At 44.6% G+C, this 14,475-nt stretch overlaps 1 protein-coding gene across 1 annotated transcript in view; it reads right to left on the bottom strand.

Moving 5' to 3' along the window:
* The window catches only part of ZFAND3 (zinc finger AN1-type containing 3), a 266,127-nt gene that overhangs the window by 193,251 nt on the left and 58,401 nt on the right, over window positions 1–14,475 (bottom strand). Inside the window, exon 2 of the mRNA XM_050948639.1 lies at window positions 3,747–3,787. Coding sequence (XP_050804596.1) covers window positions 3,747–3,787 — 41 coding nt within the window. The remainder of the gene's footprint in view (window positions 1–3,746; window positions 3,788–14,475) is intronic.

The following is a 14,475-nucleotide window of genomic DNA, read 5'->3' on the forward strand; positions in this document are numbered from 1 at the left end:
AGGACTGTAAATTGGTAGCGTTTCTGCCCCACTGTGAAACGGAGGAAACGTCTGTGTCCCTCGAATATATGAATGTGGAAGTACGTGTCCTGCAGATCGAAGGCGATGTACCAGTCTCCGGAATCCAGGGAGAGGATGATGAAGGCCAGGAAGACCATGCAGAACTTGAGCTTTGTTGTATCAACTAGGCAAGGTACTAACAAGCTTCAACAGGACTTTATTTTTACAGTGGAAACCTCTTTACCAAGCTGCTGCACCACCCTCTGTAACTCTCACCTCAGCCTCTTCAACTCCTCCCCTCTCCTTCCTGTCCTTTCAGACTCCCAACAGCCAGTGCTCCCAATTCTAATAATACAAGCAACATCTAAACACCACAAGCTTCACCATGTACTGGTTCAGGCCTCGCAGGTCCAAGATGGGCCTGAGCTCCTCCTTTGGCAATCGGGATAAGGAAATAGTGGGAGTAGTACCCCTTATCTTTGAACTCCCCCAGTACCAGTTCCACCACTCCTAGGCCCAGGAACCACCCCATCTCCTGCTCCCAATTGGAGAACGGAAGCTTGATTGAGATCCCTGATGAGAACTGGCAGGGCACCCTCGGGCATCCTGTCAAAACCGCCTTTTCCCTGCTTGCTTGCCCTTGGAGGACCCAGGCTGGCGGGCAGACCAAGACTGCCTGTGTGGGGACCTCTTATAATCCCACGACTTCTTATAAGCTGTGTCATATTTTGACTGGGTGGCCTGAGCAGGAGTCTGCTGTGGCTTGAACTTAGGTTTAGCTGGAGCCAGAACAGAGACCCAGAGCCTGGAGAGTTGTGTAGGAGTCTTTCAAGCCATGCAGCTTCGTATCCATTGGTTCCACAAACAGAGCTTTGCTGTCAAACCGAAGGTCCTGCAAGGAGGCCTGTGTCTCGCTGGACAGCTCAGAGAGCAGGAGCCATGATGCTCTTCTCATGGGCATCGCAGAGACCATGGACCGTGCGGCCATGTCCACTGCATCCAAAGCTGCCTTCAGGGTTGCCCTGGCGGCCGCTGTGCCCTCCTCCACAAGCACTTTGAACTCCTTCCTGTCATGCTCATGGAGGGAGTCCTTGAACTTGGGCAGGGAGCCCCACAGACTGAACTCATACCAGCCCAGGAGAGCCTGGGGGTTCGCCACCCATAACTGGAAGCTTGAGGAAAAATAAATTTTTCTTCCAAATGAGTCCAGTGTCCTTGAATCTTTATTTTTCAAGGAAGGAGCTGGTTGGTCCTGCCATTCTCTGTGGCTGACCAACTCGATCACCAGGGAGTTAGAAGCAGGGTGGGTGTGTAAGTATTTATGCCTCTTAACGGGTACAAAGTACTTGCGTTCTGCTCTCTTAGAGATGGGGGTCAATGAGGCCGGAGTTTGCCACAGGGCATTTGAAATTTTTGCCACCCCTTTGTGGAGAGGCAAGACCATCCTGCCCGGTGTCAAGGAGGACAATACATTAAACAGGAAGTCCAAGGTCTCCTTCATCTCTTCTGCTTGGAGGTGGAGGCTTAATGCCACTCTTTTTAAGAGTTCTTGGTGGGCCCTAAAGTCCTCCTTCAGGACGGAGGAGCCACAATCACCTCATCCGGAGACGGTGAGGAGGCTGGCACAGTACTTTACTTTGTGTCCCCACCGGCACCAAAGGGTCCACCACCTGGTCAGTGTCTAGGCAGAGTGCTGAGAAAGTACATCCCTGTGACTCCTTCCTCAGAGATCTGGAGAGGGGGGACAATGGTCCTTCTGAGGCTCCGGCCACCAAGCGAGCCTCCACTGGGGGCTGCATTGGGGTGCCACTGTATCTGCTGTGGAGCCAGCTGTTCGGCCTGGCCCATCGATGATGGATGGCTACAAAGGGAGGCCAGGCTGACATCCAACCTGCCGCTGTCCCTGAACCGGGAGGAGCGGCGGCACCAGGTGCCATGCCGACGTGGAGGACCGGTACCATCGGTAACAGCTCCTTCGCGATTGACGCCAGGGGCTGCGGAGGTGGTGCTATGGCGGGGTCCTGGAGCAGGACACCGAACAGGAACGACGTCGACATTCATGCTGTGACTGGCTGCAATAGCCCCTCTGAGACGAGGACCTTTGGCATCATCTGCCTCAGTCCCGTCGGTGTTCGCTCCTCAAGGTGGAGCAGTGCTAAGAGTCTCGGTCAGATGGAACCCAAACAGACAGTTGGATGGGCATCGAGGATGATCCATGTGGACTTTGCCCTGAATGGTTGCTGGGCGGCAAATGGCATCGGGAATGTTCCCTTGACGGAGACCAGTACCGAGCCGGGAGTGACTGCAGAGATCCCAGCAGCAGCTTATCTCTGGAGCACGGGGCCAACAGCGGTGGTGCTCCTGGTATCAGCATGGACATAATAACATCCTGGGCCGCCTGCAAGGCCTCTGGTGTGGAGGGCATCGAGACATCCTGGGAGGCCTGCTCCGAATGGGCCGGGCTAGGCTACTCCGCTCGACTTGAGTCGGAGGCCTAGAGACCAGTGGGAATCGAGGGCTGCCTGACATGGGTCTAGCCTCTGTCCTAGGTTTACTCCGGTACCACGGCGAAAAAGGCCTCTTTTTAGCCTTCCTGGCATGCCCCGTGGACAGGGAGTAGTGCCGACGAGTTGATGATGCTGAAGGGTCACCACACATCGACACCTACTGTGGAATACACATGAGCAATCACTCGAAGAACTGCATGCTTCTGAGTACTCAAGTATATCAAAGTTTGTGGCACTTTATTCCTTTATGAAATTAATATGGTGAACTTTTATATGATCTATGATCCACCAAGCAAGGGTCTTCCTAGACTTTAAACAGAAATTCCAAAAGGAATCTGGTGGGTATTTTATACACTGTTAGCTCAAATTTAGAAAAACAAACCAACAAACATGGATTTATTCATTCAAAATGAATGGTCTAAACGAATGCTCAGGGGTCATTACATTTTAGTTTTAGGGCTCAGCCAAGAACCTAAACCATAAAAATGTTGACTTTTTTGCTTCAGCTTTTAATATTTACTTCTAGCTCCCCTGAGAGATTTTTTTAAGATATGGAATAATGGAAGAGTATCAATTACGGCAAAGTAAGTGGCATTAGTATAATGAATGACAACATGATTTCAAAATCTGAGAAAGTTAATGTAAGATGGGGCAAATTACCGAGAGACTGACAAAAAGTTGATAACAGTTCCCAGCATTCTCCAAGTTTGCAACAAGAAAATACGATGCAGAGTTTAGGGTTAAGCCTGTTGGTCAACAACCAATGATTTAATGCACACGTTGGATATTAAATACACATGGGCAGCAGGACTGATTTCCATAGCCACTCCTCTTCCTTTATAGTTTCATCTATGCAAGATTTTGGTGTTTAGTGGCAAGCTTAAAAATGTGATCTACTGAATTCAAAATTCCCAACCAGACTGATACATTTTGAAAGCTATGTCAAATTTACATGAGTTGCACTAAGACTGGCGCTCTACAGTTCAAGGGCACTCCAGACTTCTGTTATCTTCACTGAGTGAAGGTTTGATTGGTATATTTACACAAGAGGCTCTTGCTTTACATATATTGGAGACTGTGTCAACAAACCTGAGCAAATAAAATGAAGCACCAAAGTAAGGAGAATCTGATTTCACACACACTGAAAAAACCGAATCCCACGCATAAACCCCAAAAGAGATGGCAACACTGTGATTTAGATAGTCTAAGAAAAAACAAAAAGCCTTTTAGTGCACTTACCAGCGAAGCATTTGGAACAGAGATTCATAGTCTTGCTGGACCTAGGGCAAGGAAAAAAAAAAAAAAAAAAGAAGAAGAGTAGAGCTAAAAATTCATTATAATAGTTCTAAGCAATACACCAGGAGTTTTCAGAAGAAAAACAGGAGGAGGAGGGGGCAAACATTTAAATGGCTAGGCACCTATACAAGTCATCAGTGGCAAAGGGCTGGCAGAACTGAAGGCGGGACGGGGGGGGTGGGGGAAGAATCTCGTTTGACAATCTTTCTTCAACTTCGGAAAGAGCTTTCAAAGCATGGCTTCCAAACATTTATCCTAGCATTCATAAATAACTTGTAGGATAACAGGTATGATAGACATGAATTATTCCACTTCAAGCAACAGTTTTTCAAGCCTGGAACATCTCCCATTGTAACATTTTAGGAAATGTTTGTATAGAAGAGAAACATGTCTACACAAGACTTGATTTGTCCAATATTCTTGATTCAGTTCAGACCAAATGCCATAAAAGGCACATTTTGGGGTTACATGAGAAAGCACTTTTATAGAATCAAACTATTAGGGTTGGTAGAGACATCAGGTTATCTAGTCCAATTCCCTGCTCAAAGCAGGACTTTAACACCATCCTGAGCAGGGTTGAAGTGCATACTGGTAAGCAAGGTTATAAAGGTTATACCAAAACTGCCCATGCTATAATAGTTCCGAAAATAGAGGAACTCACTTTTCATGGGCTGTCTACCTGGAACTTCTCACCAGCACTAAATTAGTTATGTTTCTAAAGGTAAAGACAGATGTGGGAACAAAAACAGAGCCTACCAAAATAATTACATTTCTAGTTTAAAATCAAACAAGGCTGGAATTTTGAAAAAGAACCCACAATATGTATGTTATAAAAATCTAGGCACTCAATGGAGACCACTGGAGTATCAAATGCCAAGTATTTCTATGTGTCTTTTCAGACCAATCACTTCTCAGATTAAATATTTTCCTGATTGAATTACAGAAACATTCTAAGTGTTTTGCAAACAGGGCATTTTAAATTATTTTCCTGTAACATAGGGAAAATCCAGATATGATTACTCATATCTTAGTGCCAGGCATTTCAGGACATTAAGATGCTTCTGAATTCCTGCACAAGTGAAAGTTGGTTTATAATTGACTAAAAAATCCCAGTAGAGTACAGGTTACTGCAGGTATGAGTCAGACATACTTGCCAGCTACAGCAGGAGATGCACAGACACACACGCTGATTTTAAATATAAGCGGTATGTGCAAAGGAGAAACATTAAATCCTAGGAAAAGAAAAGCAGAGCAGCCCTATCCATCCATACAAATACATCATCTGGTTGATATAGACCCAGATACTCAATATGTGCATTGACATTCTACAGATTATCTACCTTCAAAAGAAGTGCAATTAAAAACAGCAGGTGAGCCCACACCTACAGCATTAGCATGCTGCAGTCCAGTACTCACTGCTTGCGAGTTAGACATTCTGGACTAACTCAATATGCCAGGCAGGAGCTTCTCTGCAAAACCACCAAACCCAAAGGGCAGTCAAGAGAAAACAAGGCAGAGAAGAGGTGATTCATACTGATGACATCAGAGCTGGCAATGACAAAGGCAGCTTTCAGAGGCATAACCAAACTGCCTCAGCTGCTAGTTATCAATCCAAAGTTTTCATAGGATTTTTTTTTTTTTAAAAGCATGGATAGGGAAGGAAATATATTGCTATGTTAAAGGGAAAAAATGACACTCATTCACCACACAGGAGCTCGATGTTTTGAACGAGTGGTGCTATGAAACAGTCCCCACATATTCATCTTACAGGCTGAATAACTTCAGGTCACCACACAAAATCTTTCAGCTTCTCATTCACATAAGGAGGAACGTTCACAGCGGTCAAGCACCACACAGAAGAAAGGAGATGTGCTACTACGTATTTGGCACATCCTTTTTTTTACCCCACAATAAAAAAGAATAGAGAACAAGTTGAGCAAGTTGTACATTCTAGATCCAGTCTCTATTACTAAATTTCAGTTCAATGCTATGCAGCAAGGCAACTGAAAAACAAAGCAGAAAGAACCAAAATCAGCAAGATAGTGAAGAGATTTAGAGTCAAATCAAAGCTCTAGGAATTGAGGTTGCATTCAGCCAGAAGACAAGAGGAATTTAACTGCCAATGCAAGAAGATAAAGCAAAATCCTAAAAAGGGCTGTTTATTTTGGATACATTAACAGAAGCTGATGAGAAACTCAACAATTCTTTCTTACAAAGCTGTATCCTGCGTAGTACTAATTGCAAAACAGACCATCCTACCAAAATCCACCAGATTCGGATTCCAATCAATCCATCATTTTCCTTTAAGATAACATGGAAGATCTTCGGATGGGGGCAACAGTGTTTTCGACCATCAAGTCTGGTCGAAAAGGGAACATGACAGATCTACTGACCCGACACCCAAAGTCTGGTTACTGTGGGCGGGGAGGATCTAGGTCAACACCCATGCCAGCCCCTACCTCAGCTGGAGCCACTTCTTATCTGTGTCAGTAGGCTGCAGCTCCCAGCCCCAGCTCTGCAGGCGAGTCCCTCCTGACCTGGGCGAGGGTGGCGGTGGGGAGGGTAGCAGGGGAAAAGCAGCAAGTGAGGAAAAGGTGGGGGGAAGACGAGTGGATGGGGGCAGAGCTTCAGGGGGAAGAGGCAGGGTAGGGGAGGTTCCGGCACTCCTGCTGGAGCGGCCAGTTTTTAAAATTATCACCAAGTTGGCAACCCTAATCCATCTCAATGATGTAGGTAGTGTCTAAACTGTAGCATTTAAGTGTAGACAAGCCTTTAGTCACAAAAAGTCACTTCAGAATTCAGTGTACGTAAGTATGTTAATGCTTTGCTGAATCTGAGTCTTAACTAGGGAAATGAGCACCACTACCAGCCTGTGGCAAATGGGGAAGGGGTGGGAGGGCAGGCATTTATAACATGGGCCAATCCTGTTGCTCCTGAAGTCAACAGAAGTCTAGTCACTCACTCCACTGGAAGCAGGACTGAGCTCACAACAAAAAACTAAATAGAAAGCTGTGCTTTCTTTTGGCTAGAGCACAGGACAGGAAGTCAGGAGAACAGAGTAATCCTGAGTCTGACAACAGTTCGGTTAAGGCCATCCCATAGATGTCACAGAATCAATATTTTGAAAGTAAAATACATATGATTTTTTTTTTAATTTTAGTGGCATTTAGCAAAAAATCCTCTACTAAATGCTACACATTGGTATACCTGGATACTACAGTAGAAAACATGTATAAGTATGACAGTTACACATAGCTATACTCCAGAGGTGGGCAATCTACAGCCCATGGGCCTCATTCTGGCCCACAGGACCCTCCTGCCCAGCCACTGAGCTCCTGCCCTGGGAGGCTGGCCCCCAGCCCCTGCCCTGCTGTTCCCCTCCCCCGCAGCCTCAGCATGCCGTGCCGCAGGTGTAATGCTCTAGGCAGCTGGGCAGCGCAGCTGCAGAGCCTCAGCCTGACCTGCTGCTCTGCGCTGCGCGGTGATGTGGCTGGCTCCAGCCACAGCCGCGCCACCAGCCACCGGGGCCCCAGGCAGCACGGTAAGGGGGCAGGGAGTGGAGGGGTGGGGGGAGATAGAGGGCAGAAGAGTTCAGGGTGGTGGTCAGGGGGCGGGGGTGTGGATAGGGGTTGGGGTGATCAGAGGGCAGGGCATGGGGAGGCTGAATGGGTGCAGGGATCCCGGGGGCAGTCAGGAAGGAGGGAGAGTTGGATGGGGCAGGAGTCCAGGGAGTGGGGGCATTCAGGAATGAGGGGAGGGGTTGGGTGGGAGTTCAGGGGTGGGCAGGGGACAGAGGGGAGCAGAAGCAGGGAGGAGGATAGGGGGCGGGGGCCAGACCACACCTGGCTGTTTGGGGAGTCACAGTTTCCCTTAACTGGCCCTCCATACGATTTCCGAAACCTGATGCAGCCCTCAGGGCAAAAGGTTTGCCTGCCCCTGCTATACCCACTTACAGCAATTTCAGGTATGTAATACTACAAAAGTCTCATATTGTTTCTGTACAGTGCAATATGAAGTTATGATTTTTAACTTAAAGTGAAACTGACTAGAGGGTTCCATTGTATATTTCACAGTAAATGATTAATAGCTAACCCATTTCCCCAAAACATTGGAAGATAAGGCTGAAACCGAAAAATTCTTTATATCTTCAGAAAAAGAAAGCCATTACAGTTGTTCATAAAGTTCAGCTGAATTATTTTTGTAAAGATGAGAAAGGTATCATGGTTCTAGAACTCCAAGTCAATATAGAAATGGGGAATCTTGTGTAGGGTGGATTAAAAAAAAAAGATTGGATTTTTCATTTTATTTAATTTAAAATTACAGTATTTTCTTTTTACAAATAAACCTGTTTAAAATGAAATCTGAATTGAGTACAAATGTTAATAGTTAAGTTTATTATAATCTCTTAAAACATTTAAATAAAAAAGAAATATGTTGAAACAATAAGTCTCTATGAGAAAGTGTGTGTTAAAGACTACTAGTCTATATAAAGAATGGGGAAGAAGGGAGAGGGAGAGAGAATCTGAGGGCAGGTCTACACTACAGCAGGGATAGACGCTCTTGAGATCGATCCACCAGCAGTCAATTTAACAGGTCTAGTAAAGACCCGCCAAATTGCCTGCAGATTGCTCTCCAGTTGACCCCTGTACTCTACCCCCTACAAGAAGATTAAGGTAAATAGACTGGAGATTTTCTCTCATAGACCCCCCCACAGCATAGACTCCACAGTAACTTGACCTAAGGTACGTTGACTCCAGCTACGTGAATAACGTACCTGGAGTTGCGTAGCGTAGGTCAACTTACCATGGCAGTGTAGACAAAGCCTGACTTTTGAGGTCAAGCTTTATAAATATGGCACAATAGGTCATGTACTATATTAGGGGACTGATCCTGTGGAGGACCCAGGGACTGTGCATTTAATTGCTGGTAGGTTTCTAACCTCATATTTGCATCATAAGAGTCAACCTCGCACTTAGTGATAGCTAATGGAGAATTGCATAACTTTATGCATTTTACAGTATAACTTGTGTCTGTTGAACTATGGAATTCTATAGATAATTTACAACCTACTCTTGTAAATAATTTAAGTTAGTATTCAGACATCCACAGATATGAATAAATCAAACTAATGGTATTGGCTTAAAGAGAGACTATGAAGTTAATACCAATTGGAAGGTACAGTGTTAGAAAAGAAACCATTTAACTGACGTAAAGTTACCCTGTGGATTCAGGAACTACAAAGTGAAACAAGCTACCCAGGTCAAGTGGCACGACATAGAAAATTAGAGGCAGAAGATACTTCAAGGCAGCTTGAAAATCCCTGAGGATAGAGAATGATCAGATGGAACATTTCTATAGGCCTCACTGGCTAAAGGAAAGTTCATGTAGTAGAGAACACAATATTCCTTTAAACAGATAAAGGAGAAAGCAGTAGCAGCAACATAGGGACTTTGATAGAGGAAGAAATTTACAAGTCTGCCCTCAAACAAAACTAGTTACAGTGATATTTACACACTAGCAAAAAGAAGTATGTTTAAATATTAGTATAACAAAAGAAAATTCTTAGGTAATTTGAACTGTTATCTTTAAGGTTGCCAGTTTTGGTTGGATGTATTCCTGGAGGTTTCATCATATGACATAATCTTTAATTAAAGACTGACCTTTAATCCTGGAGACTGCAGGACAATCCTGGAGGGTTGGCAACCCTGTCTTTCACTTTCCCTGCTAATGCCTGCAAATTTCCCCAGTAGATGAAGAAGCCATTTTAAGGATTTAGAAGCATGTATGTGAACACATGCCCTCTCACACACACTGCATTTTAAAGTCTTAACTCACTAACCAACATTTATACCCTCCTCCACTACCAGATTTAAAAAAGACTTTTAGGCAAAAGCCTCATAAGCCAACCTTCAGCCTAAACCAGAGTTTTGTTGTGGTGGGGTTTTTTTGTTTCTTTGGTTGTTTTTTTTTAAATGCAAAGGACCATAATGGAAATGAAGGCTGTGCAGAGAGGAACTATCAATGTGAAAATTAACATACTTGAAATCTCAAATATACACACTGGTATTATAACTTACTGGCAATCTGAATCACATACAGCAGTATGAAGAGTTCTTTAAATTCTTTTACCACTGATTGTACTTTTCTACTTACTCATAGTGAAACTGTATTAAGATCTGAGCTCATCCACTCCAACAACATTTCAAAGCATTTTACTGGATTCTATTCACTATTCCACTAAGTATTCCATTTATCACTAGCAGTGTCGCTAAGCATTATCATAAAGTGTGGCACAACTCAAGGCACAAAACCCCGCTCAGTACCTGCCAATGTTTTTGCAATATGTTACATAGGTACAATATATAATCCCACTTTTTTACACAAGCATGACTAAAATTCTAACTGAAAATGCTCACAGCAGAGACTGCTAGATGTATTGTGCTTAAGTACAGTAACTCAAATCTAAAAAATAGAAGACAATCTAGAACTTCAAGAATATGTAAATGGTCAATTTTGAGCATTAGAAAGAAACTGAGGAGAGATATCCAGAAAGCTATTTAATATCCAAACACCTTCTGCTTTTCCAATGAAATCTATTTGCTGAAAAGCAGTGAGTGTAGCTCAGAGAAACTAATGGCTTTGTCATGAAATCACGTTTCATGGTGGACTGAAAATCTGTTTAGCTTCCTTTCACCACCTCTTGATTTTTTAAACACATAATGAAAAACTAATACCAGATTACTCTTCCCCACTGCTAATAAGCAATGTAAGAAACCCAGTTCCCCAAACCTTGTCTGTGCTAGAAAATTTCTTAACCTTTCTCCAGTAACAGGCGACCCAGTGCTCCTAATGCAGGGGTGGGCAAACCTTTTGGTCTAAGAGCCACAATCTGGGTATGGAAATTGTATGGCAGGCCATGAACAGGGCCGCCCAGAGAGGCGGACAAGTGGGGCAATTTTCCCCAGGCCCCGCAGGGGCCCCCATGAGAATGTCTGGGGCTCCCCCTGGCCCCGCCTTCCCCTATCCCCTGGCGCCTCAGCGCACCGCATCCAGGAGGGACCCTGGACAGAGCTAAAGTAGTGTGGCTCAGGCAGGGCCTACCTTCATGCCTCCAGCTTCCATCCTGGGCACACCATACGATCCATTGTCTACAGCCAAGCACTGAGGTACAACCGCATCTGCTCTAACCCCTGAGACAGAGACCAACACCTACAAAATCTCCACCAAGCATTCTCACCACTACAATACCCGCACGAGGAAATAAGGAAACAGATCAACAGAGCCAGATATGCACCCAGAAGCCTCCTACTGCAAGACAAACTCAAGAAAGAAACCAACAGAACTCCACTAGCCATCACACACAGTTCCCAGCTAAAACCCCTCCAACACATCATCAGAGTTCTACAACCCATCCTGGACAATGATCCTACACTTTCACAGGCCTTGGGTGGCAGGCCAGTCCTTGCCCACAGACAACCTGCCAACCTGAAGAATACACCAGTAACTGCACACCGCACCATAGTAACTAACTCAGGAACCAATCCACGCGACAAACCTCGATGCCAACTCTGCCCACATATCTACACCAGCAACACCATTACAGGACCTAACTAGATCAGCCACACCATAACCGGTTCATTCACCTGCACGTCCACCAATGTAATATACGCCATCATATGCCAGTAAAGCCCCTCTGCTATATACATTGGCCAAACTGGACAGTCTCTACGGAAAAGGATAAATGGACACAAATCAGATATTAGGAATGGCAATATAAAAAAACCTGTAGGAGAATGCTTCAACCTCCCTGGCCACACCATAGCAGATCTTAAGGTGGCCATCCTGCAGCAAAAAAACTTCAGGACCAGACTCTAAAGAGAAACTGCCGAGCTTTAGTTCATCTGCAAATTTGACACAATCAGCTCAGGATTAAACAAAGACTGTGAATGGCTTGCCAACTACAAAACCAGTTTCTCCTCCCTTGGTTTTTACATCTCAGCTGCTAGAAGAGGGCCTCATACTTCCTGACTGAACTAATCTCCTTATCTCTAGGCTGCTTCTTGCTTGCATATATATACCTGCCCCTGGAGATTTCCACTACATGCATCCGACGAAGTGGGTATTCGCCCACGAAAGCTCATGCTCCAAAACGTCTGTTAGTCTATAAGGTGCCACAGGACTCTCTGCTGCTTTTATTAATACAGCGGTATGGTTAAGAAATGAAGCACAGAAGTTCTTTTACAACTTAGTTGCAATGAATTGGCAGTAGAAAAACTCTGATCTGCTTCAGTGACACTGTAATTGGAATGGTGATTAAATGCTTCCTGGGCCTTTTCCAGAATGGCAATTATACAGCAGGATCTCAGCATCGCTACAGCCTAAACATCTTAGCTCACTGACTGATACCCATCCAGCATGTCAGAGGTCATATGTCTGAGAAATACTTTAATAATTAATGAATGGCATGACATGCAACAAAGACTATACATAAGCCTCCTTACTGCATATGTAATGGACATATTGTTTTATGTATTCAGCAACCTGAGACAATATATGTATGTTAGAGCAATGCATTTGTACCTCTGTAGCTAAAAGTCTGTCAACATGTCCATTATACAGCAATTTTCAAAGGTTTATAATTCTGCTGAAGAATCTGTTGAGCTAATCTTTGCACAGAGTAAAAGCAATACTGTAACCCATGTATGTATATGTTCATCCAAGTAGGCCAGTAGATTATTTAGTGTCAAAGAAAATGGAGCTAACCCTATATTTTAGTTTTTCTTTATATTGCTTTTCATCAGTGTCATCCACAGCACCGTAACACTTCACCTTGTATAGGGAGGAGGGTAATTAGACGTTGTTAATTAGACCCTCAATCAACCCCTTGGATATTTTGTATAAATTGTATACGAGCTTCTTAATAACGATTTAACTGTTCTATAAAGTGAGTAAAATTTGGGAACAGTGTATTGAATAGTGAGGATGCCAATGGTGAAGGGTTGCAGATGAGCAGTTCAAACTGCTCTATGCTATGTTAAAAAGTGGAGTGAACTGCAACAGAAATTCCAAACTGAACACAACAACATTATACAGTAGTAAGGTTAAGAAATGAAGCACACATATCAGGAAATATATAGTTAATGATGAAAGCTCAAACTTAACTTTACCCTTGTGCTCATGCTTTAAAAGCAGTCTACTGAAGAGCTCTGTGAAAGCCTGTCTCTCTCACCAACAGAAGTTGGTCCAATAAAAGATATTACCTCACCCACCTTGTCCTTCCATTGTAAATTAGTCAGTTTATGTAAGATTACACACACACACACACACACACACACACACACACACACGTACGTTTAAAAGGTGGAGGAATATTTTAGCACTCAAAAATTAAGAAACGTCTGCATTAAGGTCACCCATGCTGTCTTATTTTGGCCCCTTTGTGGATATGCATTATAATACAGTCTTTCATTCAGTCCACAGCAGAGATGGTGTGCACCATAGGTGCTGACTCCATGGGTGCTCCAGCTCTGGAGCATCCACAGGAAAAAAAAAAAAGAAAAAAAAAAGGTGGGTGCTAGCAGCCCCCTTATCAGCACACCTCCCTCTGCCCCGTGCCTCCCACCCGCCGGAATCAGCTGTTCCACGACCTGCAGGAGGTGCTGGGGGTGGGGAAGAGGAGCAAGAGCTGGGCTTGCTCAGGGGAGGGGGCTGAACAGACTGCAAAGATGCAGGGCAAAAAGAGGCAGGGCAGGGGTGGGACCTCGGGGGAAAGAAGTGGAGTGGGGGCAGGGCTTGAGGGCGACCATCCCCCAGCACATTAGAAACTTGGCTTATATGTTGTTCACTGAACAATAAAAAAAAAAAGTTATTGAATATCTTGTTTTATCCTTATTATTCAATGTATGGCCCCATGTCTACACACCATCCAAACCCTGCTCAATTCCGATGCCACAGAGGCTTCCAAAAGCCAGCAGCAGTAACTGCATGGAAAGTCCTGCTCAGCTCTGGGTTGGAGCATGTCCAGTCACTGTGGGGAAGGTGCATGCCCAGTCCAGTCCATGCAGGAGTTGTGAGGCGATAGAGCATACCCAGTGCAGACAGAATTTTGGATGATTTATCTGCCAATCTATAACAAGTTTCTACTGAGCATATGCAAATTGAGATTTTTCAAAGTCTTATAAATTGCCCAAATGTGGCTGTTTTTTCATAGGGAAGTGTCACGGGTGACTGAGCCCTTTAAGAGGGAGAAAGGGTTCCAGTGCACCTGTGACTGATTACCTGCTACCCAATTGGGCAGGGAAGGAACCTTGACCTTATAAGGGAAATGGATGTGCCCAGGGTGAAGTAAGAGGAGACCTGCTGAAAAGGCTCAAGAAGAAAGGAGCTGGGGAAACTGCTCAAGGAGTGGCCAGACAGTCTAGCAGACACAGGCCTAGGAAGTGGGTCTCTGTAACCTCCTGACCTCAAGGGGACAGACTGATTCCATAGAGCTTGGGAAGGGCGGTTAACTGTACTAACTAGAGAGGCTTGGAACCTGAGAGACCTTGAGTAAGAGGAGCTGTGCCCAACTGGAGACTGGGGGTGAGTAGGAAGAGGCTTTACTTTGGGTTTCTTTTAATAAACCAGCCCTCAAGAAAGGGGTTTGTTATTGGACATAAACCTCGGCAGATTA

This window comes from Gopherus flavomarginatus, chromosome 4 (genome assembly GCF_025201925.1).
Source record: "Gopherus flavomarginatus isolate rGopFla2 chromosome 4, rGopFla2.mat.asm, whole genome shotgun sequence".
Lineage (NCBI taxonomy): Eukaryota > Metazoa > Chordata > Testudines > Testudinidae > Gopherus > Gopherus flavomarginatus.